Raw genomic sequence first — 27195 nt, 5'->3', positions numbered from 1 at the left:
CTTCGTGGAGTGGGTGTTTCCCTCTGCTATGGTTTGGCCAACTGTAGATAATTTGGGTTACATGGTCTGACAGGTTCACCTAAAGGGAAGAGTAACCATCAGTACAACAGCATAAAAGCAGACTGTGTTGTTAGATATTATACCAACAACACGAGTTATCAAAGTCCAGCTGTATAAAATACAGCTATTTGTTATCGGTGAACATAGCCTGACTTCAATAAGATTAAAATGAAAAAGAAAGTGTTAAAGAAAAAAGAAAAGAAAATCAATGTTATTTTTTATTTAAATGTCATGACTTTAGGCTTTTTTTTTTAAATAAATCTGCCCCTTCAATTAAAGCCTGCAACATAACCAACAGCTGTATTACCCTGACATGAACATTACAATTTTCACTTGAGACTTCTTCGCTTGTTTTCTTGTGTAAAGACAACCAATGTTCAGGAGCCCCTGTTGGGCTGTGATGGTGCTGGTGAAAGGAGCAGATAATGATTTCTCATGAAATAACCTTTGGTTTAGGGTCAACACTTAATGTGAAACTTCAATGTTGGTTTCTTCACTGCTGTGTTCTTTTACAGAATGAGGGCTGCTTTGCTTCTGCTGCTGTTAGTCACTCTCATCACCATCACATCTGTAGCTGGAGGAAAAATCAAGAAAGGTAAGATTCTCTCTCCATGTCTTGCTTGCTCTCTCTTTGAATATTTGTTCCTGTTTTAAAGCCTTATGTACCAAATTTCAAATATTGATTGTTAAACTCGTTCTGTACACAGATGTTAATTTCATCATTATATACTGGCACCAAAAATGTTACACCATGTTTTTAATGATGTTTTTTTCAGATTTAGGACCATGACCATTTTTAGATGGCATGTTTGCAACTTAAATGTGAAGACCCATGGACACAACTAATAAAAGTAATGTGTAATGTCACTGAGTGAGGATTTCACTGCCAAGTGAACTCTCAGCTAACGTCACTTTCTTCACAGAGCTGCTATAAAGGTCCAGATAGCTGTATGGTGGCAGATTCACAACTTAATGTGATGGTTGGCGACACACTAATATTGCTAATCATTAGTTGTTTAGATCAACATTATTCATTTAAACAATTTTACTCAATCAGCAGAACTGGGCACAGGTCATTAGCAGCATACAATGAAATAATATTAATGCTATGCCTATCCATGTCATGTCCAGTTAATGTATCTTTATTTTATCGTCAGAGAAAAACAAACCCTCCCAGTCCAGGTCAGAATGCAGTGACTGGCGCTATGGAAACTGTGTCCCTAGCAGTGGAGAATGTGGGGCAGGATTTAGAGAGGGATCATGTGACCAGCAGACCAAGAAGATGAAATGTAAAGTACCATGCAACTGGAAAAAAAACTCGGGAGGTAACACGCACACACACACACACACACACACACGCACGCACACACATACACACAAAAAGAACATTATATTGGCTTACATTCATTACCAGACGTATGCTAGCCCTAACCATTCCCTAACCTTAAAGTCTGCAACCTAAAAAATTAATGATTTAAGTTATGGAGTCTTGCTTTGTGGCCCAAAAAGGGAGGCGAATCCCCACATGTGACTGTGTAAACAGATTTAGGTCCCCAAAACATGATGAGTATCTGGTACACACACACACATGCTCACACGAATACATAATGGTAGTGCTCCAGTGACCATTATGTTACAGGTCTGATGGATGAATATAGTGTGGAGGTGAAGGTAAATCGTGTTGTGCATTTCCACATAGAACTGGAAATAGTAATTGTGAACTTTCTTTTTATCAATAACACAAGCACCTATAACATATGATTCAATCCGGTGCAGCAACCCTGCAAAAATATCTTTGTGGTGCTATGATGATACAGTGTTTGTTGACTCTGTGTCAGAGGTGGTTCGATTCTAACTGATTCACTTCTGAATGATAACAACACAGTTTGCAGTGTGATGCCTGAAGCTCCATGAACACTGCTGTTGCTGTTTTTAAACCAACATGCTCAGAGGTTTATAATGGGTGTTGCATCATTGTGAATCTCTTCTCTTTTAGGGCACACTCACACTAGGCCTGGTTGGCTTGAACCGTGCCTGAGCACGATTGTCCCCCCTCCCCACTCCCCCACTGGCCTGCGCTCACACTGTATATAAGGATCTGGGTCCGGGCATGCTTTCATCATCACAATGTGATTTGTTTTTGTGTTGGTGAAACAGCTGTCACACAGTACAATGTTTTGCTTACTTTGTGGCTTACTTTGAGTTGTTGTGGGCATATAAGATTTTTACTGAGGCAGCGGATGTTGAGGGAGGAATTTGCAGCTTTACTCACTGAAAACAATTCACGTTCATTTGTTTGTTGCTATGCCGGTTTGTTGCTATGGCGACAGTCGCATAATTGACGTCATGTTCGACTCCAACTGAACCGTGCCCGAGCCCACCTCTTCATCTGCGCCCGGGCACAATTCGGAGAGGTCACACTAGTCAAACGAACCGGGCTTCAGGGCTCAAACGTGCTCGGGCACGGCACGGATCACCTTGTGTGAGTGTGCCCCTAGTTAGACAAGACCTGTTACTGTTACCTGTTACTGTACATTCATAAAGCCCTTCTGGAAAGCCATGAAAGCCATTTGTCTTACATCACTTCTACAGCACAGGACCCTAAATCTTAGCAAAGTGAATGTAGTCAAGGAAATAATCACCTTAAGTGCATCATAGCATTAGAGTGTCTGGACACACAATGGGCCTTATGCAAGAACCACTCCTAAAGATTCTTTCTTAAGAGGCATGGTTGAGTGATTTTAGAAAATTTGTAGTATTCATCAGTTTTCTCGTACATACACTGTAGAACGTTTCTGAGGTGAGAAGGGAATTTACAAGTGGTTCAGACTTGACATGTGAGTCATGATTAGATCATATCTGCCTTTCTACACAAGGGGACAACACTTAGAATAATAATGTCTTAATCTGAATGAATTGGAGTTTAAATAAGAATAATTCAAACTAAAATAAAATACTAGTTCATGCAAAATCAATGTTCTGTTCACCATCATCACAGCTGCCAGTTTATAGAGAATATTTGGATTTTATGATTTTTGGCATATTTCAGTGACCTCTACCTTTCAGTTGCTAGGTAACTTCTCTCACTTTAACAGCTGACTTTGTGTCTCTCTGCAGCTCTCTGTCCAGCATCATGTTGTGTTGCAGCTGAATATCACCTACTGTAGGCTGTAATATTCTCTCTTCTAATATCTCTGTGACAGTCACATGATGAGCATTTTGCTTTAGAAAGATGTTTTGTAGCATCTAACTATATTTCTGTAACACTAAGTGCTGCTCTGATGACACGTCGCTCTGTTAATATTTCAATTTTGTTTGGTTCCCCTACTGCTGACACTGTTTGAACCTCCACAGTGTAAAATTCTTGTTTTTACACTTTTGTAACATTTTTGTGAATGAAACTTGCCCACAAATGGAGCAGAACATGGAGCCTTATGTGGACATTTAAGGGGTGTTACTTATGTTAATGAACAGATCTCACAAATGGGCACCTTCTCATGAACAGATGACATTCATCAGGCTGAAACAAACAATTTATAACAAGTTACGAGATTTTGTTAAATCTGACAGAAAACACATACGAGCAAACCTCACAGAAAAAAGTAAGAGGTTTAGGATAAAAATACGAAAATGTTCTTGCATGAGGCCCATCAAAAATGACAATGAAAAAAACTAACACGTAGTAATAATAATAATAATAATAATAATGCATTTTATTTAAAGGCTCCTTTCAAAGTACTCAAGGACACCTTACAAGGCACATATAACACAACAACAGTACAACAAACAATATAAATCAGGTAACATTTAGTGCAAAGATAAAGAATAAATTTGAATGTGACTACAAAGTGCATTAGTACAATAAATAAACAAGAATGTGATTGCATAGTCAGTGTGAGACAGAGTATGCCACTCAGTACGGGAAGGTGTGTAGATGTGATTAAGTTCAGAGAGACATGATGGTGCCAGGTTGTGAAGGATCTTGTAAGTGAGGAGTAGAATCTTAAAGTCAATGCGGAATTTGATAGTGAGCCAATGAAGCTGCTGCAGGGCAGGAGTGATGTGTTCAATAGAGGGAGTTCTGGTTATGATACGAGCAGCTGTGTTCTGTACCAGTTGGAGTTTGTGAAGAGATTTCCGCGGAAGACCAAAGAGGAGAGAGTTACAGTAGTCCAGACGGCATGTGATCAGGGTGTTTACCAGGATAGCGGTGCAGGTTGGTGAAAATGAGGGACGGAGACAATTGATGTTACGTAGATGGAAGTATGCAGATCGAGTAACGTTATTGATTTGGGCTTCGAAAGATAATGTGCTGTCCAGGATGACACCCAGGCTCTTTACCTGAGGGGATGGAGGAACAGTGGAATTGTTGATGTACATGGAGAAAGTGTTGAGTGTTGCTAAGGTTGATCTGGTACCGATGAGGAGGACCTCAGTTTTGTCGCCGTTGAGTTTAAGAAAGAGCCATGATTTAATTTCCAGTAATAGTATAACTGATACATTATTAAAATGCAAATGTAGTAAAGGTATGTTGTGTTGTGGCAGGTTCTCCACAGGAGGACAAAGAATTCATGTGAGTTTGGAGCCTATAGTCCCAATGATTTACAAAGATTGGTAAATTTAAGTAGGAAAACCTTTAAAGATAGCATCCATGATATGAAAATCTGAAACTGGATAATTTGCTTTGAATTATGAGGATGTAAAAGGAACCAGATTGAAGAGAACACAGGAAGAATTCAGGTGTATATGTTGAAATGAGATCTGAAAGGTAACCAAATGTTGTGACCAGCAGCTGAACAAATCAGTGCCGGGGCGGGGGCGGGGCACATGACTGGGCCCTTTAAACCCAATAAAGCTCACGATAATGTAACCTATTTTTTGGGCAGACAGCTTAGAGTCAATTTATGTTTCTTGTGGTTTAGCATTTACAGTGTATATGTGGGAGGTTTATTTTGGAGGGGTGGAGCGGAAATGTGTATGTTTTTGTGTGCTGCAATTGACGAAAAGAAGGAGAAGTGAAGAAGAGTAATAGGGGAGCGCACGTCCTGTTCAACAGCGGAACCTCCGTGTTTTTATTTTATAGTCTGTCTAAGTATAGGCGTCCATATGCTCGGTTACATTGGTGGCAGCGCTGGGATGTTCCCTGCTTGGACATCCGCCATAAGACAAAAAATAGGTTACAACAATAACATCGCTTTACAACATGCGCATGCCCACAACAGCGGGGCTTACAAGCATTACCACATTTTTGACACACGGTTATGTCAATCAAACGGACATGAAGTCTAACAAACTGAGAGAACAACAAAAACATTAGGCTACCTGGCCCCTGATAATAAAACAACACAAATTCAAAGCAGTTCAGCACCACGGATAGCGACCGCATCATTCTGACACCCACTTTAACTATTTCAATTAATGAGAGCACAGTAGGCTACTGTATCAATAGCTATAAAGTTTAGTAAAATTGGCACAGTGGCCCACATGTTCATATACAAACAAAAATTAAATATGTACAGTACTAGGCCTACTCGCCACTATTTAGAGGGCATACGACGAGCCTTGCGCTCTGCAAACTCGTCCATGATGCGCTGTATGTCCATTTTCTTTTCTCTGTCATTCTCTATGGACAACATGGCAAGTCCACTCAGTCTCTCCTGTCCCATCGTGCTCCTCAGTTGGTTTTTTATTAGTTTTAACTTGGAGAATGAGCGCTCAGAGGTTGCAACGGTGACTGGAAGAGTCAAAAATAAAAGGAGGGCGGTGCAAACCTCACTGAATGCAGAAATTACTGCTAGGTGGTTGACAATGAGCATTTTTGCCAGATCCGCAACAGACTTTTGCTTTGGTATCTGGTCCCTGAAAGAGGTTCTAAAAGAGAACAGCTGGCCAGGGAAGCTGGGGGCGATGTCCCGACTGTACTGCTCACTAAGCCGCCGGGCAGCTTGGTGTAACTCCTCATCCCGTGCTTGCAGCAGTGTGTTGGGGTGAATTGCTTCAAATATGTTCACAGTTCCATTTAAGCTGGTGAATATTTGGGACAGTTGCCGGATGATGATATCAAGACAGGCATTAAAATCGTTCACCCGAAAGGCGCTCTCTGCGTCAGTGAGGCGACTGTCTTCAGAAAGTTCATCAAAGTTAACTTAACAAGCTTAACTTTTCTGGCCCGGGTTGTTTCAAACTGCGTTTGAGTTCCCCATTTAGTAGCTAGAGCAAGAGTGGCAGACTTTACCTCATCAAATTGCTCCCTAAACTCCATCAAAACACTGATGGCGTTTTGCAGTAGAGTAGATGCTTTCAAAAAATCATCGTACTTAGCTTGCAATAACTGTGAGGCAGCGTTTATACATTCGAGGAATCTTGGTTAGCATGTTGACCAAAAATATGAAAGAAAACTTGCTTATTGCATTCTTGAGCGCACTTGCTTCACCACGCTCATCGTTTTTGTCACTGGTCAGGGATATTTTGTCGAGGGCTCTTATAATGTCTCCATATCTGTGCCTTAACGCAAAAAGCGCATCATGTCGAGAAGACAGAGTGGGACAGAGGCTTTTTAATGTGACATTTCTGCTCACTGGCGTCATTATCTCACCGAGGAGCGCCCATCGTTTGATACTGTGACCAAAAAAGTTGTACAGCCTCTCTACGGTGTCATAGAACTGCTTCACTCCAGGGACGTTTTTAACAGAGTCATTGAGAGCTAGGTTGAGATTATGAGCAGCACAATGAACATAACGGGCAAGGGGCTCCTTCTCTGTTATTCTTGCCTGTACGCCTGAATACACACCACTCATATTCGCAGCCCCATCATAGCCCTGTCCGAGGCCTTTTGACAGATGTATTCTGTTCTTCTCTATAGAGCCCAGGATTTTGTTTTCAAGCTCTGACGCTGATGAGCCCACAGTCGCTTCAAAACCCAAAAACACTTCATTGATCTGTATATCTGTTGCAATATCCATGTCATTCTTAACAACAGTTACATAACGGTAAACCTGGCTCAGCTGGTCCATCTTTGACACATCTTGCGTTGTGTCCATGATAATGGAATAAAACGGGGCTTTGTTTATTTCATTAATTATGTCAGCTTTCACACGTTGAGATAATATGTAAATAATCTCATTTTGAATCAGGTGACTTAGGTATTTCACTGACCCTTCTGGTCGGTTGATTAGCTCTTTCAAAACAGGGTCGTAGTGAGCTAATAATGCGATTATTGACAAAAAGTTGTCAGTATTTCCCTTACCTAGAACCTCCCTGTGCCCCCTGAATGCCAGGTTGCATGAAGCCAGAGTAGTCGTAAAAATTATCCACCTAGCTTGCACTCTGTTGACAAGTGACGTTGGTGGACGGTTGATGATGTTTTTACCCAGAATAACCTTGAAGCCAATATTGGCGATCCACTTGTAAATTTGCACGTCGTAAAGTTAACTGTGAGAGTGAAAATTAGGCCAGTCATGATGCAGAACAACATTTTATTCAATATTTTACACTTAACTACATGACTAAAGTCAGTCCTTGTAAAGTTTTTTACCAACCATGACTCATCCTGACTGGAGACAACCTATATAACCCCACACATATCCATTGATTCTGGTACTTGTGATATAATGTTACTCAGATCCATCCGTGAAAGGTACTGCTTCCATGACCCAAACTGGGTCCGGGGTAGGGGATCGCTTCCCCTAAAGGTTCTGGGGAGCGGCCTCCCCTTTTTGACCCGTGCCCCTCTGGGCCCGGGCCGGGGGAGTGCCGCCCTCCCAGCCCCTCTGTAAGCTCCGCCCCTGGTTGTGACTCTGATTGGACCTCCAGCAGCAGTGTTCTCAAAACGTTGGAGACTTTTGATAACTAGAGCAGGCTAGAGAAGGGAAAATTACCATAGTAAAGTCTGGGAGAAATGAATGTATGTTAATGTAAGTATCTGATGAAGAGAGAAATGATTCGATATGCCATGGAGGTAGTGAAAGGAAAATAGTGACACCATATATGTCACACACTGTATGACACCAAGACCATGTCCACACTAATTCAGCAGAATTGATAAACATATCTTTTTCTCTTGGTTTTGGTTGTCCTGTCAATCAATATTCAGAGAAAACTCACGTGGGTGTTTACTGGTGTAACAATACACATTTTAGTTTGATCTGTGTTTGTTATTAAAAAAGTAAGTATTAAAACTAAGCCACTAAAATTACCAGTAAGTATTTAAAGGTGTATTTTAATTGCAAAACGGCAAGCAGAAAGGAGTATAGGAGACCCAAAGATGCAACCTTGAGATACACCAGATGTAACTGTTGACAAGTCAAACAGGTTATTTTTTATAAAGTACACAATTACTTATGTTTGGGAAACAAAGAATGAAACCATATTAAAGCTGAACCCTGAATGCTTGTTTTAAATGTGTGATTTTATTGCCTCATTAGTTATTAACAGTTAACTCCCACTGGACCATACTGCATGCAGAAAATGAAGATTTAATAAATGAATGTGTGGGTTGTTTTGCATGTGTTCAGTTATCTTGTCCACAGGATGGTATTAGTAATAGCACTTAATAATAGAGTTCAGTCACACTTCTTTTATATTGTTTCAATAAACACCTAACCAGGGCTAAAGTATGTGATTGGATTTAAAAGATGTAACCATTTCTAGTACATAAAATGACGTTTCACAGTCTATCTTTCTTCTCTAGCCTACTGCAAGTATCGCTTTGAAAGTTGGGGAGAGTGTGATCCAACCTCTGGCTTGCGGACCAGAACAGGGACATTGAAAAGGGCTCTGTTTGGTGTTCAGTGTCGACCGACTATTTTTGTCTCTAAACCCTGCCTCGGAAAAACCAAGACAAAAACCAAAGGTGAGACTTACAAGTTCACTGCTTGACTTTTCTCCATCTCAACACAGAAGAACAAACTGTGATGAACATAGCATGCAGGACATAGGGGAAAATACTGTCAAACTAGTTTTAACATGTGAGGTTAGAGTCCTGCACATGTCAATTTTGAAAAAAAACATTCATAAACCCGCAAAGCTCAACATGAGCTGAACTAACACTAACTGATCAGTTACCAACAATTTTCTCTAAATCAATTCTGGATCACACTGGTTATAGTTTTTTTCTTTTATTTTTTCAAAATTGGTTACCTGTATAGTTTAATACAAAGTTCACACTTTAAGATAGAGGTGTCAAGAAAAGGTCAAGAAAAAAAACTTAACCAATTGGATTACAGCACATTACAATACAATGCAATACAGCATAATACAATATAGTCCAATTGAATTAGGTCCCAGTGAGACACTTATCATTCCTAATATGATCAATAAAGGTTCCCCAGACCTTAAGAAACTTGGGGTGTGAATTAGACAAGGTGTACTGTATTTCTTTAAGGTACAGACAGGAGACCATGTCATTCAGCCATTTTTTAAAGCATGGAGGGGAGACAGACTTCAACTCTCTCAAGATAACCCGTTTTGCAATGACCATACCAAACATGAGGGCTTGTTGTAATGTAGAGGGAAGAGTCAAGGAAAAATCAGAGCAACCCAATATCAAAAAACCATCAGGGACTAACTGTCTATTGTACATGTCAGTATACAGTTTAAAAAATGTCATACCAAAAGCCAGTGAGTTTTGGGCAAGACCAAAAAAGATGGCCTAAGGTCCCATCACCTGACTTACACTTATCACAGGTAGCAGAGACAGAAGGAAAGATTCTGTTCAGCTTGGTTTTGGAAAAGTGAAGCCGATGGATGACTTTAAACTGAATGAGTTGACGTCTCGCATTAATAGCACATGTTTTAATCCTGTCCAAACTTTTCATCCATAACTCGTCACACCAATGTCTTTAACCCATCCCTCCCTAATGTGGAGAGAGGAGGCTGCCAAGGAGAAAAGATCAGCAAATTGTGAAATGAAATGTTTGACAGTCGGTACTTTAGTCATAAGTTAATTAAAGTCATGTTGTGTGGGGATCACGTCAAAGAAAGGTAGGGATTGTCTAACAAAATTTCTAATTTGCAGGTACCAAAAGAAGTGACCATAGGGGGATTAAACTTCACCTCAAGTTGGGCAAAAGATGTGAAACGAAACGGCCATCAACATAAAGATCCTTGATAATTTGCAGGCCCTTATCTTATTACCACTGCAAAAAGACAGGATCCATGAGGCCTGGCTTAAAACAAGGGTTTTGACATATAGGGGCATAGATGGATAAATCAGGGAGGTTCAGCACACCTTTGATTTGCTTTAGGATCTTAAATGAGTTACGGAAAATAAAGTCATCTTTAAGTTGTTTGATAGGTATATTTAATTTAGAGAATAAAATGGCTGTTAGAGAAGCACCGGTGAGAAACACTGAATTGCAAAACTCAATCACAGGCCAACTGGGACTGTGATTGAGGTTTGCAAGAGACTGCTCCTCTGCCCAGCTGTAGATGGGATCGGGTTCCAAAAAAGCAGTGCTCTGGCATTACAGGCCCAATAGTGATGTCGAAAAACAGGAAGGCCTAGGCCAGCTGAGGGCTTCTGTAAGTGTACTTTGGAATTTGGAGGAGGCTTGTTGGCCCAAATAAAGGGCATAACAATGGAATCGATTGTCTTGAAGAATGAGGACGTTAGAAAAATGGGAATGTTTTGAAAGAGATAAATACATTTGGGGAGTACAACCATCTTGATAATATTAACATGACCTATCAAAGAGAGAAGGAGAAGTCTCCATTTATCTATTATAGTTTTAAGATTCCCAATCAAATCCAGAAAATTGATCTTAAAAAGAAGCTTTGGGTTTCAAGCAATTTTAATCCTTGGATACACAAATTGATCGGAGGAAAGTTTGAAAGGTAAATTACCAAGAAAATCAGGGAGGAGACCATTGGATAGGGGCATGAGCAAATGTTTCCCCCAATTAATAGTAAACCCAGAAAGCTGTACGACGCTGTTTATTAAATCAAGAAGGGGAGGGAGGGATGCCCTTGCGTCTTTTAAATTCAGTTCAATTTTATATAGCACCAAATTGCAACAAAAGTTATCTCAAGGCATGTTTCACACAGAGCAGTACTAGACCAAACTCTTTAACTAAAAGAGATTCAACATTCCCCTATGAGCAAGCACTTAGCGACAGCAGCAAGGAAAAACTGGTTAATGACTGAAGGTGTCAGAAAAGTGTATATTGAACAGTGCAATTACAAGCTCAGGGCAAAGGATACTGTGAAGGCAGGAGAAATAAATACAAATGATAGATATAAATAAACATATAGATGGAAACACCTTCCATATTTTTAATGTATTATGTTCGCTTGTTTCTGCTTGCTCAGACCAACTTGATTGCAGAGGATCACACTCACATCCAAAATCCTTCTTACTTTACCCCCAGCAGGCACAACGTAGATAACGCTGATAATAATTAATTATTAGATCTACCACAAAACACCAAATTATGTTACTCTCATTATTCTGTATATAAATGATCACCACAAAAGTATGGATCCTATGTATTTTATTTTCACTTTATTTTTTTATCTCATTTTTGTTATTATAAGTGGGTTTTATTTTACACCTTATGTAACATAGGTGCTAAGGTCAGTGGTTGGTAGGTTTGAGAAAAAAAGACTGGTGTGTTTTTAACCCCCACAGCACCACTAATGGCGCTTTTCCACTATACAGTTCTAGCACTACTCGGCTCGACTCGACTTGGTTTGGTACCAGGAACGACCTTTTCCATTACTATAGTACCTACTCAACGTAGGCGGGGTCGTCATAGCACGGCTGCGTGAAACACAAAGCACATAAAACATGGAGGACATGGAGACGATGGTTTACTTGCTGCTGTATGTGGCTTTTTGTCACACACAAAGCAAGAATGTCTGCAATGCTGTTGCCGGTATTTAAAAATGCCAGGTTTGATTCTTGCGTGGGATGGCTCATGACTCTTCCATTGAAGACTCTCTGACCAATCAGTGGCCGGCAGTCTGTTGACGTCACATTTAGTATCGGCTCGGCTCGCTTGGAACCTCACCAGAGCAGGTACTAAAAAGTACCAGGTACCAGGTACTATCCCTAATGGAAAAGAAACAAAAACTGAGTTGAGTCGAGTAGTGCTAGAACTGTATAGTGGTTGCAACGCACATTGAGCTGCATTTTATTTTATGAAAGGTGCTATATAAAAAAGTTTTTCTCTTCTTCTTCTTCTTCTTCTTCTTCTTCTTCTTCTTCTTCTCCTTCTTTTTGTTATTATTATTATTATTATTATTATTATTATTGTTGTTATTATTATTAACATTATCATAACCAGCAGTATTGATGTGTCTGCACTTGTGACACCAATACAAACCTGCTCCATTGTACCATGGACAGCATATCTGGGGTAATTTATATTCATATTTAGGGTGTTTTTGAAGTTCAAGAGTTTCGTGTAGATTTTTTTTACTCTCTCTCTAGAGCTCAGCCTCTCTGATAATGAGCTAAAAGTTAAAGGATCACCTAAGCATGTCTGGTGTGGACAAACATTTGTACATAAGAAATGTTTTAGTCTAATGATAGACTGTGATATGATAGTCACTGAACTAAAATCCTTCCATGCTGAACATTAACCCATTTGATGTAAATGACCCCAGAAATGTCTCACTCTTGCACCAACCTGAGGACAACCTTGTGAAAGAATAACAAATGTTTTCTATGTCCAGCACTTTGGTGGTTTAACAAAAAATCATGCCTGTAGGCCCTGAAACTTAACTTTATCGCTTGGAGATTTTTCTACTTTAGTTCCTTGCCTGTTACTCTCCCGAGGACCATGTGAATTTTATTTTAGCTTAAGTCATTATATTACATCAGTGTTTTGTGGATGAATGTGTATATGTAATATTTTGTTTTTTGTGTTTCTCCCAGGAAAGAAGAAAATAGTCAAAGGGAAATACAATACAGACTGAAGACAACAGTGTCCAGCAACATACAAGAGTGTTAAGAGTTAAAGAAGAAAAATAATTCAAACAATTTCCTGAACCAACTGAACCCTGAACTGCAAAGTGGCCACATTTATAAAACACAACCTGATTTCAACACACCTGCTTGAGTCCTTCTCCAGGCTTCATCAAACATGACAAAAGCCTGGAAGCTGACTTTCATTGTTAAACAGAAAGGAGAAATATGCACTGCCACAAACTCTAGAATAGGTCTGATAATGTGAGTGTTACCTATGGCACTGTAACCAAACAACACAAATAAAATTGCGTTCGGAATATTCATATCGTAAATCTTCTTTTAGACCATGGTATACATTACTTGCACTGCAGATATTGTGAAAAATGTTTTATATAAGGCAGTCTCTATATCTGACCCATCACTAAAAGAGAATGCATCTGGGCTTCCACTGCTATTGGTCTGAATCATTTAGTTAATGTTGGATGTTTGAGAAACATTTATACACAAACTGTATCCTGCATTCTTTTTGCTAATTCTGGCTTAATGACAGCAGCTAAGAATTCATCATTTTCAAAAACTCTAACCACAACAGTTGCTTGTAAGTAATTTGGAATTGAAACTCTATAACTGTACGTTCAGACCAAAAGCGTCAAAAGCGGACAGTACGCCAAATCCGACCTGTCCGCCCCGCTAAAGTCGCCTTTGTCGCCCTTTCGTTCTTGCTTCTCAGTTTAAAGGGGCCACACATCACTCGCATAAAAAGCCTGCCGTGCAACAACTGCTGTAGCACAGCTCATTCATTTACCGGGATCGACATGGATGAGAGAGAGAGATCATTGCTTTTGGTGCTTTATACTGTAGGACTGATATGTTGATCAGTCTGCAGCCTGTGAGATGCAGCACAGAGCGCAGTGCCTTTACGCACAGCCTCACTGTTTATTAAATCAGCTGATGACACCAGTCTGCTGCAGTATAACCACGCACACCACTCATCAGACTGGTTGTAAAAAAGTAACTTGCATTGCTTGTCAAATGCGCCGTTATAATAGCAATCTCTTAAGTGACAGCGCTTCTGGATATTAGAGGGAATGGGAGATGACACTCACCACACTCATTAATACATTAATACAGATGTTTTAACTACAGCTGTGCATATACTTTTCTTGTTGATAAAATCACTAAGTGGCAGCGGAGCGTCTTTCCTCCAGAAGCAGACGTGGTTCTGAGACCCATTCTCCACAAAAACACCATAAACTCAGTCTGTGCTGCATATTTTGATGTCTCCTCCCATCAGGTCACCGTGCATGAAGCAGCACCACACAGATAGAGCTGTTGGCATTGCGGACCGTCGGCGAAGCGAAACCTACTACAACTTCATTAAAAAAGTTAAGCTTCAAGCTGTCGCAACATATTAAATATTATACAGTACATTACAATATGCAAAGGGTATGCCGTATGCAAGGACGAATGAATGAACGAAACAGGCGGCAACTTTTATGGCGGGCAAAGCAAGCATGCAACATTTTCTCTCCTTCATTACAAACATATTACACATTTGATAGGAACCCAAGTTATGTGGGTTGTTTTGCTGGGACCCACTTGACCAAGGGACATCAGTAGATCTAGACATTCCCATTGGTTATTGCATGGCTATCCGCTGTAAAAGTTAAAACATTTTAAACGTTCTTTTTCCGCTTTCTCCGCCTTTTCCGCCTGGCTCCCAATAGAAAGTGTATGACTTCCGCATGCTTTGCACGCTTTGTACGCTTTTGGTCTGAACACACAGTAAGTCTGCCTTAGGACTACACAAGGCCCCAGTTATAAATGTCTTCCACTTTTAATATTCTGAAAATATTTCCTGTATGCCTCTCTGTAATTTTCAACCATCCCCAGCACACTTGGCTGAAGGGTTTAAAAATATACTTTACTTTTTTCCACCATGCATCTAAATCATTTTATCATGATTTAGATGCATCGATTCTCTTTTCTTTATTAGCCATACTAGCAGCATGGCTCTAAGGATGTCAAAGCCAATCTGTCTGCAACAGTGGGTCCAGCACTTTGGTACTCATTGAAATTTCTCGACACCTGTAATTTAGTACATTAGGCATTCATGTTCCCCAGGGAATGAATCCTAGTCATGCTAATGAACCCTTTACTTTGTCTTCTAGCACAACAATGGGGTTGAGACATTTGTGGTTAGGACTGAAATATGGCAATAACTGTGACATGGATTGCCATGAAATTTACAGTGGATATTTAAGGTCACTAAAGGATACATGTCGACAGCATTGGCTTTATATCTTGACAACTATTGAGGGGATTGCTGTGAAATTTGGTTCACATATTCATGTTCTCCAGAGGATGCATTGTAATAACTCTGATCTCCTGACTTTCCCATTAGCCTTCAGTTTGTTGCAACCTGCAACCTCACTGCTAGATGCCACTAAATTCTACACACTGCACATTTAAGATAAATTCAAGATCCCCTCTTAAAAGATAAGAACAAAGTCCCATGTATCCATTAGAGCAACTGCAAAATGCTGTGCCTTTCTTGACTTTTAGCAAGTTATTTTCTGTAACATCACAAAAGCTACATTGTATACAATTTTCAATTGAAGTTGATATATTTTTGACTCTCCTGTCAACAACAGCAGTTTGACAGGAGAGATGTCTGTATTTAAAGTTTAGCTCGTAGTCATCTTGATGATATGGTGTCATGTCACTTTGATCTAATTTTAATGACCTTATTCAGCTGTCACTGTAAAACAGACACATAATATGCACAGCCTGATTCACATGCACACATGTAGTCAATATATCTCTCTCTCCCCCCCTCTCTCTCTCTCTCTCTCTCACACACACACACACACACCTAGTGTGTCATTCCGCCTTTGATGTGTTGGAGAAGAAAGCCTTTATCAATAAATAAACAGCTCCCTGCAGCAATGATTTATTTCTGCTGTCTTCATTTCATCGAGTGATTCACATGGTTGAAGCTCCACACGTGTAGGTTGTCCTGATGTTTGTGAAGTCTACTGAACTTTGGATTGTTATTTGAAGTTATCTTTTTTTTTTAATTTTGTGGCAGTAAACTGATGGAAGATGGTTCGTTTTGACTGTTTGTTCCTCTTTTGCACATTTTGTTTTTCCTAATATTAAGGTTTATGTTAATTTTTCTTGGCTCTATTTTTTATTTCTTGCTATGTTTTTACACACAAGTCATAGAGAAGTAGTTTTAACTGATGCTCAAAGTTCACTTGTACACTACAGCTTCTTTCTGTGTCCTTTTCTGTTTTATCATGAAGTAATCTACGTTTCAGGTCTGAATGTTACAGGATGTGTTATACTGGCACATTTCAGCAGCTTTGGTTTGATGAGACAAAATGCTCCAGTGTTGGGCCTGGAGCCAATGAGGTCAAATGGTAGGTTCACATAGTGATGCAAGATGACAAGCTTTGTATGAAACATTTGATAGAAATATAAAGGGAGACTGTTGGGCTACATAAAAACAATTAAGCTCCAAAACACCTAGGTGATTGGTGCATATGCCAGTGATTAACTAAATGTTGTCTCATGTAAGTATGCATGTAATACATGATATATTTTATTCAAAAATATATTTTAGGCGTGAAGAGGAAATGAGGTCAGACCTCTTTGATGCATGACACCCAGCTGTTGCAGGGATAAATAGATACAATCACTTTTGTGACTATTAATCTTAAAAAACATTTTAAGTATACCCAAATAATAAACCATGGATGACAACAGAAAGTATTGTAAAGCACTGATAAAGTAGATTAATGCCTATTGAAGACAGTTGTAAGTAAAGAAGAACTGAGAAGAGTACAAGATCAAAACCAAAATAAAGGAATCCGAGGCAGCCTACAGGGATGAGACAGAGTCTCTCTTCAAGAAGGACGCAGAGTAAGCCTGGGAGGGTTTACTGACTATTACAGGATAGAAATCCAAAGGAAAATTCATCTCATTTACTAATGAGCAGGACCTTGTCAATGATTTAAAAATCTTTTGTTGTAGATCCCACATCAAGGGCTCTACATTCAAGCAAATGTCACAAAAGTCACTAAGTAGAAAAGGCAGTACTGTCACAGCAAAACTGTGCTCGCTTACACTGTTAAACTTCCTGTACCAGCATTTGGAAGGGCAAATGCCAGATCACACTGTTGTACAGTCACCCCCAAATTAATTCCAATAAAGACAGGTGATACCATCATTGGTCTGCTAAGATAACTTGGAGTAGGGATAGGTCTGGCTGCCTGGTCAGGAGGAGGTTTGGAGTAATTGGATCTGGGTCGTCTTCATCAGAGGAAATGTAGTCAAGTAGTTTTGAGGTAAGGATCCCCTCAGTGTCAACCGGTCCTCAGGCTGTAGATATGCGACTGTCCGTCAGCATGCTCTGGGGCATTTAAGGATTTGTGCAGTTGATAATGGTTGCAGCTGCAGCCATAGCATCTGGAAAAGTTATCTGGGTAGATCTTTGATCTCTGACTCCCAACATTTCCAGTCTTGAAGCAAGCAATCTGCAGTACTGAATTATCCCACCATCGTTGTTTGTCCCACAGGGGCTGGACCAGTATCTTTGCCTGGGTGGTGTAAGGCAGTGATTCTTAAACTAGGGGTCGCGACCCCAAATGGGGTCGCCAAAAACTTCGTGGGGTCGCCAATTATTTTCTGTATTCAGTCTGAAATTATTATTATGCCAGATGAAACAAAGGAAAATCATAAAAATCTGCCTTTTTCTTATTTACACGCAGTTAAGAGAAGAGAGAGAACATTTTTTCGTCTTTCAACAAGATCTGGTTCAGCCTTTATGGGCTACTACTGGTCCGCTGATAGAAACAATGTAACTATCTTCTCCCACTACGCAAACTCAACTTGTTCCTGCTATTTTAAGTAAAACAAAACAAAAAAGACATAGGTAGCCTATTAGCCAAAATGGACAGGTGGCTGCTTAAAAAGTCCAACAAAAGCTCGGAGGTGCCATCTACCAGTGCATCTACTCCTCCGCGATCCTCAGATAGGTCAAGTCTACAGGCCGGTGAGAATAAAAAGCAACAAACAAGGCGTCGGCATTATCAGAAAGAATTTCTGAAATATGGATTCACTTGCCATGTTAATGATAACCTCAACTACCCACAGTGTGTTATTTGCGGCGATGTTTTGGCGAATGAGAGCTTAAAACCTATCAAAATGAAACGACATCTCGAAACCCGCCATCCCGAGGACACTATGAAACCAATGACTTTCTTTCTGCGAAAAGAAGCTGCCCTGCAAGGGCAGAAGACCGTAGTGCACAGGCAAGCTACCTTGCCCACCAAAGCCTTGGCAGCTTCCTACGAAGTGGCCCACCTTGTGGCAAAAGCACAAAAGCCACACACAATTGCCGAAAGCTTCATCCTCCCTGCAGCAATTGCGATGACCACCGCAATGCATGGTGAAAAAATTGCAAGTGCGCTCAAGCAAATCCCCCTCTCCAATGATACAGTGTCCAACCGCATTAACGAGATCGCTAATGACATGAAATGTCAGATAATCGAGAGAGTAAAAAACTGCAGGTTTTCTTTACAGTTAGATGAGTCTACTGACTTGACAAGTGTCGCGCAATTATTGTTTTTTGTTAGCTACAGTTATGAAGGAAAACTTCACGAGGACATGCTGTTCTGCTCTCCGATGGAAGGAAGGTGTACCGGTAGTGACATTTTTAATTGTCTCAATGGTTTGATGGAAGACGCAGGGCTGCATTGGGCCAACTGCCTAAGCATATGCACATATGACGGTGCGGCATATGACGGTGCGGCAGCTATGTTGGGGAAACATAAAGGGCTGAAAGTAAAGGTCCTTAGCGTTGCACCACACGTCAAGTTCACTCATTGCATTATTCACAGAGAGGCCCTGGCATCCAAGACACTTGAGCCGAGCTTGACAATGTTCTCCAGACAGCGATTAAAATGGTGAATTTCATCAAATCTCGCCCACTGAATACCAGACTCTTCACCCTTCTCTGTCAGGAAATGGGGTCTACATCCCTTCTTTTCCATTCTGAAGTTAGGTGGCTTTCACGGGGCAAGGTCCTTACACGCCTGTTTGAGTTGCGAAGCGAGGTGCGCACCTTCCTCTCAGACGCGAACTCCTCTCACACCATCTCACTGACTCGGAATGGATAGCCCGTCTTGCTTATTTGTCCTGCATATTCGACAAATTAAACACGCTCAACCTGTCACTACAAGGCCTCAACACTAACATCCTGACCCTCTCAGACAAAGTGAATGCTTTCACTAAAAAGTTGCAGCGTTGGGCAGTCCGTGCGGAGAGTGGGGATTTTGAGATGTTTTCGGAGCTGCATGACTTTTTGGAGGAGGGTGACGTGAATGTCAATTCATTGAAAGCCTCCATCAACGTTCATCTCCAAAGCCTCCTTGAAAAATTCCATCAATATTTTCCGACGGAAAATGTGGAGAATTATCATTGGATACGACAACCATTCACCAGCTGCTCTTCAAACGATCTGTCATCTGAGCTCGAAGATGCGCTGCTTGAGCTATCCAGTGACCGAACAATACAGACATCGTTTGCCTCAAAAACACTGGATGAATTCTGGTTGTCTGTTGCGCAGGAATACCCTGGATTGTCCAAGGCTGCCATGGACATTCTAACGCCTTTCGGGTCGACCTATCTGTGCGAGAAGACATTTTCGTCCCTGACATATATAAAAAATAAATACAGATGTCAGCTCAGCACCGTGGAGGAGAATCTCAGGGTCGCCGTATGCAGCATTCCTCCAAGAATTAACTTGCTATGTTCACTGAAGCAGGCCCACCCTTCACATTGAACTTGTTAAGTAAACCAGAAAAGGGAAATAAAACAATACCGTTATTGTTATCACCATAGATATAATTAATGTAGCCTAACGTTGTAGGCCTAATGCTGTGTGTGTGTGTGCGCGCGCGCATGCTTGTGTGTGCGCACGCGCCATAGCGTTCTAATCTGATATAGCGGCAGCCTGCACTTGTTTAATCCTGATTGTTTGGTTCATGGTTCTTGTTATAAATAAAACGAATTACTTTCTTACTAGTTTTTGCTTGATTTAGTTGTTAACGTTTGAGGAGGTATTTTGAGTAAGGCTTGGAATGGGTTTGGGGAAAGTGGGGTCGCCGGACCTCGCCATACTTTTTTGTGGGGTCGCCAGACAAAAAGTTTAAGAACCACTGGTGTAAGGGATAATGTAGCTAAGCCCATTGGATCATTGAGTGGCTAACACACTTGTTGTTGCAACAGGTTTCCTTTGCCTCCTCCTCCAGGCCCAGATGTCTATAAATTCTGGATTTCTGCTTTGTATGGAAAAAAGAATGGATTGGGCTTGCTAATATCTGCCTTTAATTAGCAAAGATACGCACACACAGAGCTCAATCACACACCAGCCTTCAAGCATGGTTTCTTTTACTATATAATATAATATATGCTAATATAATCTACTGAAAAACATATAGCTATTTCTGTGTCTCATGCAGGTTATATGTTGAGGGTCAAGGGTCACTGAATGTATCTGGGATTTCACAGAAACATCAGTACTGATGTTCTGTTTGTTGTCCACAGCTGGCTGTGTGTCACAGCTGGCTGCAGCAACTGAAATGAAAAGTGTGTCTTCAAACTGAGAAAGAGGCTGTGTGCATTTACACGAATGGCACAGCAGCAGTAACTTGATTTAAGCAATGTATAAATCTGTGTGAGTGGATTTGTAAATTGTGCCCTCAGATTCACAATCTGTGCGCACAGTTTATATCCTCTCTTCTGGTCTTCATTGAATGGACCTTGCATGGACTGCAGTGGCCACATCTGCCCACTAAATTCAATTTAATTTAGATTTAACAGCAGATTGCTGCTTTAGGCTTATCTTAATGTAAATGTTCAGGTAAAAGCAAAATGAATACTAAATTATACATAAAATCTGTGAAACTTTAAACACAACGCTAAATAAATTTAGCTGATTTCACTATTGTTAAATCTGCCATTAAATAATTATCAAAGTCAAAGTATCAGAGATTATGTTGGCTTCTTTAATGTAATACGGGTTAAATGGGAGTCCACATATAATATACAAATTGCAAATGTGATCCATTCACACAAATTCACAATTCATGCAAATTAATTTACACAGTTTTTCTACCATGTTACCCCAGAAGGACTCCGTAAATGACCTGTTATTAACAATAATAGCTGCAGAGGTAGAGCATGTCATCCACTAATTGGAAGACAACAACGTGTGAGTATTAGTTTCCATCTGATGAGCAGGTGTGGTAGCCCTGTGTGGTAGCTCCTGTCATCAGTGTATGATTGTGTGTGAATGGGAGAATGTGACATATAGACTATTCTAAGTACTTTGAGTGGTCCAAAGACTCAAAAAGCGCTACTTAAGTACAGTCCATATTTACAACACTTTTCATACAACAGAATGCAGCTCAAAGTGCTTTATAACAAAATAAATAGTAACATGAGCAAGAATGCAGTACACATACCATTCCTTGTCTTACTGTAAGCTCAGAGCAAGATATTTTTTAAAAAGAAGAACATTTCTGGGCATTGCTGCCTCTCGCACCTCCTCCAGTGCCCATGGGTCAGCTGCAGGGTCATCAGCCAGGAACCACAATTCATCAACCATTTCGCTCCTTTAATCCTGGAACGTCTCCTGATGGCGGAGCAGTGGCAAGGACGTCTCCCTGTCACCCCCTGCAGCTGATAGGTGTTGACCCCCTGCGGCTGTTTTCTGGGTTAGGTGTTCTTTCCCCAGCACTTGTCCTTCCTCCTCAACCAGAGCCAAAAGCTGCCTTTCTCCGCTTCCTCTGATAGCTCTTTTGTTGCCTTCTTCAGCTTTCCTCCGGTCACTCCTACCTCCCTCAAGAGGCGTGTGGTTGACAGCCCCACAAAGCCTCGGCATCCAACCTCTACTGGCTAGATGGTGGTCTTCAAGCCAGCCTCCCGGCACTCAGCAGCCAGCTCTGAGTACTTGGATTTCTTTCGCTCGTAGGCGGCCTCAATGCCATCTTCCATTGGTACCGTGAGTTCAATGAGGAGCACAGATCTTGCCTTGGTGGACCACACAATGTGACAGTAATCTCAACAGGAGCTGCCTGTCAAGGTCGACCCTCATGCTCCACTCCTGGCCGGAGGATAAGGGCCTTGGTGTTTCTTTTTTCCCCGCCTTCTGTGACAAAGTTGATGTGGTCCTCTACTGCTGTTGATCCTTTGCTGCCCTGTCCACGCCCCTTCAACACCTCGGCTAGCTTTCTCAGGACCTGGTCATGGCGCCATCTGTAGCACCCCTGGGAGAGTGCAGTCTTACAGTTTGTGCTGGTCAGTGGACTCTCTTAGTTCAAGAACCAGTCTGGTTTTCTCTTGCATATAGCCCAAACTGATCAATTGCAATGGCAGCTGCAGGGTGTACTTCCCAAAGAGGCCCGTTTCCGAGAGGCACCGTGGCAGCCCCAGCCACTTTCGGATGAATGAGTTGGCTTTTCCATCCATCTTACTTGCGGTGGATGAGGGGATCTCGCTCATTTTCAGTGGCCACATCACTCTCCTGTAGAGCATGAACTGGTAGCACCAGACTTTGTACTTCCCAGGGAGTTGGCTTTGGTTGATCCTTGCCAGGCCTTCCGAGAGCTGTTTCATTACGGTTCTCCCCATCTGCTTGTCAGAGAGATCTGCAGTATACTGCCTCCCCAGGCTTTTAATGGGTTGCACGGATCTCCCCCCCTAACTCCTTTTCTGAGGGACAGGCTACGTGATTTGGAGGGCCGGATCTTCATTCTTGCCCACGACATGAACTCATCCATCCTTTTCAGCAATCTGGATGTACATGCTGCTGTTTGGATGGGACTGTTGACATCGTTCATGTAGCTTCTCACTGGGGGTAGCCTATGTCCAGATGGTAATTTGATCCCTCCAACCATTTGTCGTGCTCCGATGAGGATTATTTCAAAGGCCGCCACAAACAGGATGGGAGAAATGGCCCCATAGTAATTCCTACCTCTAGCCGCTGCCACCCGTTGGTGATGTCCTGGAGGGAAAAGCACATCTGCAGGTCGCTGAAGTAACGTGCTACCAGGATCTTGATACAGGGGGGGATGTGGAAGAACTCCATGGCGTAATTGATCAGCTGATGTGGGACTGATCCATACGCATTGGCGAGGTCAAGCCAGATGACGTGCAGGTCTTTCTTCTCACGCTTGGCCTTCTGTATCTGGTCCCAAATTATCGTAGCGTGCACTACGCACCCTGAAAAACCTGGGACCCCCGCCTTCTGACAGTTTGTGTCAATGTAGCCATTCTGTAAAAGGTAGCTGGTCATCCTTCTGGCTAGCACTGAGAAGAGGATCTTTCCCTCTACGTTCAGTAAAGCAATGTTTCTGAATTGGCCAATGTCTTTGGAGTTTGCTTCCTGGGGGATGAAGACCGCTACAGCTCTTTGCCACTCAGATGGAAGGAGTTGCTTTTTCCAGGCAGTTCTCATTAGGTACCATAGCAGTTCTAGTACCTTGCGGCAGTAGCTTGTAGGGAATTCCATTGGGGCCTGGTGCTGATGAGGACTTTGCCTTCTGCACGACTTGGCTGACTTTACTGAGCTTGGGGGGCATGGTGTTGAACTCAGCTGTCGGCAGTGCAGGCTGAGGCACATACCCTGGTGTTCCTAATGGGACATTCCTCATTGGGTCACTATGCTGCCTTTGGGCATGCTGTTCCAGTTGCTCCTTGGCATCTCCTGTTGTTCTCAGTTCAGATGGCCAAGTTCTGCAATATGATTTGATCCTGATCTGAGAGGTTCGATTCCCCTTCAATCTCCAGGACAGAGGAAGACAAATGAGGAGATAGAAAAAAGAAGTGTAATGCCAAATACTATGTGCAATTGTACTGTGTAACACAGTGGGTCCAAATAAGCTTCACTCTGTTTTATTTACAGTTTACTGGCATTTCAGTCACTCTATAATCAGGATATATATATATATATATATATATATATATATATACAGTATCTCACAATAGTGAGTACACCTCTCACATTTTTGCAAATATTTCATTATATCTTTTCATGGGACAACACTAAAGAAATGAAACTTTGATATAACTTAAAGCAGTGAGTGTACAGCTTGTATAGCAGTATAGATTTAATGTCCTCTGAAAATAACTCAACACACAGCCATTAATCTCTAAACAGCTGGCAACACAAGTGAGTACACCTCACAGTGAACATGTCCAAATTGTGCCCAATTGTGTCGTTGTCCCTCCCTGTTGTCATGTGACTCGTTAGTGTTACAAGGTTTCAGGTGTGAATGGGGAGCAGGGCTGTTAAATTTGGTGTTTTCTCTCTCATACTGGTCACTGGATATTCAACATGGCGCCTCATGGCAAAGAACTCTCTGAGGATCTGAAAAATGTAATTGTTGCTCTTCATAAAGATGGCCTAGGCTATAAGATGATTGCTAACACCCTGAAACAGAGCTACAGCACGGTGGCCAAGATCATACAGAGGTTTTCCAGGACAGGTTCCACTCGGAACAGGCCTCGCCAGGGTCGACCAAAGAAGTTGAGTCCACGTGTTCAGCGTCATATCCAGAGGTTGGCTTCAAAAAATAGACGAATGAGTGCTGCCTGCATTGCTGCAAAGGTTGAAGAGGTGGGGGGTCAGCCTGTCAGTGCTCAGACCATACGACGCACACTGCATCAAATTGGTCTGCATGGCCGTCGTCCCAGAAGGAAGCCTCTTCTGAAGCTGATGCACAAGAAAGCCCGCAAACAGTTTGCTGAAGACAAGCAGTCCAAGGACATGAATTACTGGAACCATGTCCTATGGTCTGATGAGACCAAGATAAACTTGTTTGGCTCAGATGGTGTCAAGCGTGTGTGGCGGCACCCTGGTGAGGAGTACAAAGACAACTGTGTCTTGCCTACAGTCAAGCATGGTGATGGTAGCGTCATGGTCTGGGGCTGCATGAGTGCTGCCGGCACTGGGGAGCTGCAGTTCATTGAGGGAAGCATGAATTCAAACATGTACTGTGACATTCTGAAGCAGAGCATGATCCCCTCCCTTTGGAAACTGGGCCGCAGTTGTGAAACCGGTGAAGTCAGCTCAGCTTTACACATTTTTCCGACGAATAGACAGGTAAATGAGCACAACGATGAGGAATTATTGAAGACATGTCCTGAACATGATGAAATAGAGGCTCAGGACTTTGTCAATTATAAAAAAACGGGTAAATTGGTGTTGAAAAGTGGCCATCATACGAAAACATATAACACGTGTTTAGCTGAAGTGTTGTCGTTGGGTAAGGGTGCACGTGTTATGTTGTGTAAAAATGTGGATGTTTCAGATGGTCTTGTTAATGGTGTGTGTGGTTTTGTGACAGACATTGTCTATTTAGATAAAAAAAGTTTCCTCACAACGTTTACGTGAAATTTGATGACGATAATGTTGGTGCTCAGAGGAGGAAACGGTGTGCAAGAAGTTTTTTAGTTGAAACGGGCTCCATAGGCATTGAAGCGGAGGAAGAAAGAGTGACCAAAAAAGGTGGCTTGCGTCGTCAGTTTCCACTTAAACTTGCGTGGGCTTGTACTGTACATAAGGTACAGGGGATAACCGTAGATAGTGCTGTGGTGTGTCTGAAGAAAGTGTTTTCTGCAGGTCAGACGTATGTGGCCTTAAGTCGTGTTAGAAATTTGTCAGGGTTGGTGATTCAAGATTTTGATGATACGGTCATTTATTGTAAGGAGAATATAAAGGATGCAATTCAGAGTATGCCCCAATATTTGATTGAAAATAACATTAGGCACAAATTGGATACAAATACATTCAACGTTTTTTTGATGAACATACAAAATTTAACTAAACATGTATCAGATTTGGCTTCATGTACACAGCATTTGCAGCTTAACTGTATTGCTGAGACAGAAACAACAGTCTGAAGTGATGATAGAAGGCGAATTGATGGAGAAATATCATTTTTTAATATTTAATCATATTATAGTTTTGTTTACTATGTTGTAGTCTTATTATAGAAAAGTGTGGTTAAAGGGGAAAATGTGAATTTTGAATAATGTGAAAGAATGATATTATGTGAAAGAATGATATTATGATATTATGAAGTTTATATTTACCTATAATGTGTTAATTTGATTTTGATGTTTAATTACCTTTTAATGTTCTAATTTGTGTTTGTTGTTTTGGCAAGGATACTGGTGGGTGTTTTCTTTTCTTCCTCCTAGAACGATATTAGAGGAAGACCACCGTAAGGGTGGCCGGTTGTTCAGAGACCACGATGTTCTGAAGGGATTCTGATACTCAAACATGGACAATAAGAATGGACTGGAGAACTTTGAACAAGGACACTGTGATGAAATGTTCAGATTTAAAATGAAATCAACACTACATGAGGAGTCAGTGCTGCTGGGGAGCTGCAGCGTGATCCAAATGTTGTATTGGATTTTTTTGTAATTTATGACATTGATAATTACTTAACATATGTTTCTGTTAGTAAGTGAATGCATTGGAATCTTAGATGCTTTCTTTTCTTTTTCGATGGTTAGGGTAATTGAGTGCTAGGCAGGGAAAGGTTCAATGGAGGGTCAGATGGGTCGACCAGCCTGAAATTGAACGTGTTGATTTTATTTTTCTGAGGTTTCCACATGTATTTGCTTGTATGTTATATCTTTATACAAGTTTTGAGAATTCCTCCTTTTTGATTGGTTTGAAATATTAATTTGTGGTTGCCAAGGCAGAGGGACCGTGAGAGAATTTCCTGTCTAGATAGATTGATGGAAATCTTAAGTAAGATAGCTGCCTGACAGGTTTTCGCTCTCACATTTCATACATTTTTTGTATTGTTAAAGGCTGTGCTGTAGTAAGCACATATAGGAGGAACTGTTATTTTTTGTCACAATAGTAAACGTGTATGTATTATTCTTATATTGTTTTGAGACTTATGAGTCTCAAAGGGGGGAATATGTAGTGTCTGGATTGTTCTTATCCTGTGATAACTTGAGACGTCATGTCTTTGTCTTGTATATCTTCCAAAAGCAGATGTTTATTTGGGTTAAAGGTTAAAAGTTAGCCATAAAGGACAGGCCAGAGGCTATTTCTCCAGACTGACCATTTTTTTAGAAGGTGGAGTTTTGTTATAGAAACTATATATAGTTAGATTGGGACCAGGACTCTC

At 41.2% G+C, this 27195-nt stretch overlaps 1 protein-coding gene across 1 annotated transcript; it reads left to right on the top strand.

The window, feature by feature from the left end:
- The first annotated feature begins 576 nt into the window (after positions 1-576).
- Positions 577-12978, top strand: LOC134006587 (midkine-B-like). The gene is made up of 4 exons (XM_062445504.1): positions 577-655; positions 1218-1385; positions 8750-8911; positions 12938-12978. Exons 1-4 carry the CDS (start codon positions 577-579, stop codon positions 12976-12978), a joined length of 450 nt encoding a protein of 149 aa, XP_062301488.1.
- The last annotated feature ends 14217 nt before the right edge of the window (positions 12979-27195 follow it).

This window comes from Scomber scombrus, chromosome 24 (genome assembly GCF_963691925.1).
Source record: "Scomber scombrus chromosome 24, fScoSco1.1, whole genome shotgun sequence".
Classification (NCBI taxonomy): Eukaryota; Metazoa; Chordata; class Actinopteri; order Scombriformes; family Scombridae; genus Scomber; species Scomber scombrus.
Note: the sequence above shows the minus strand (reverse complement) of the source record. Positions and strands in the feature narration are given on the sequence as shown.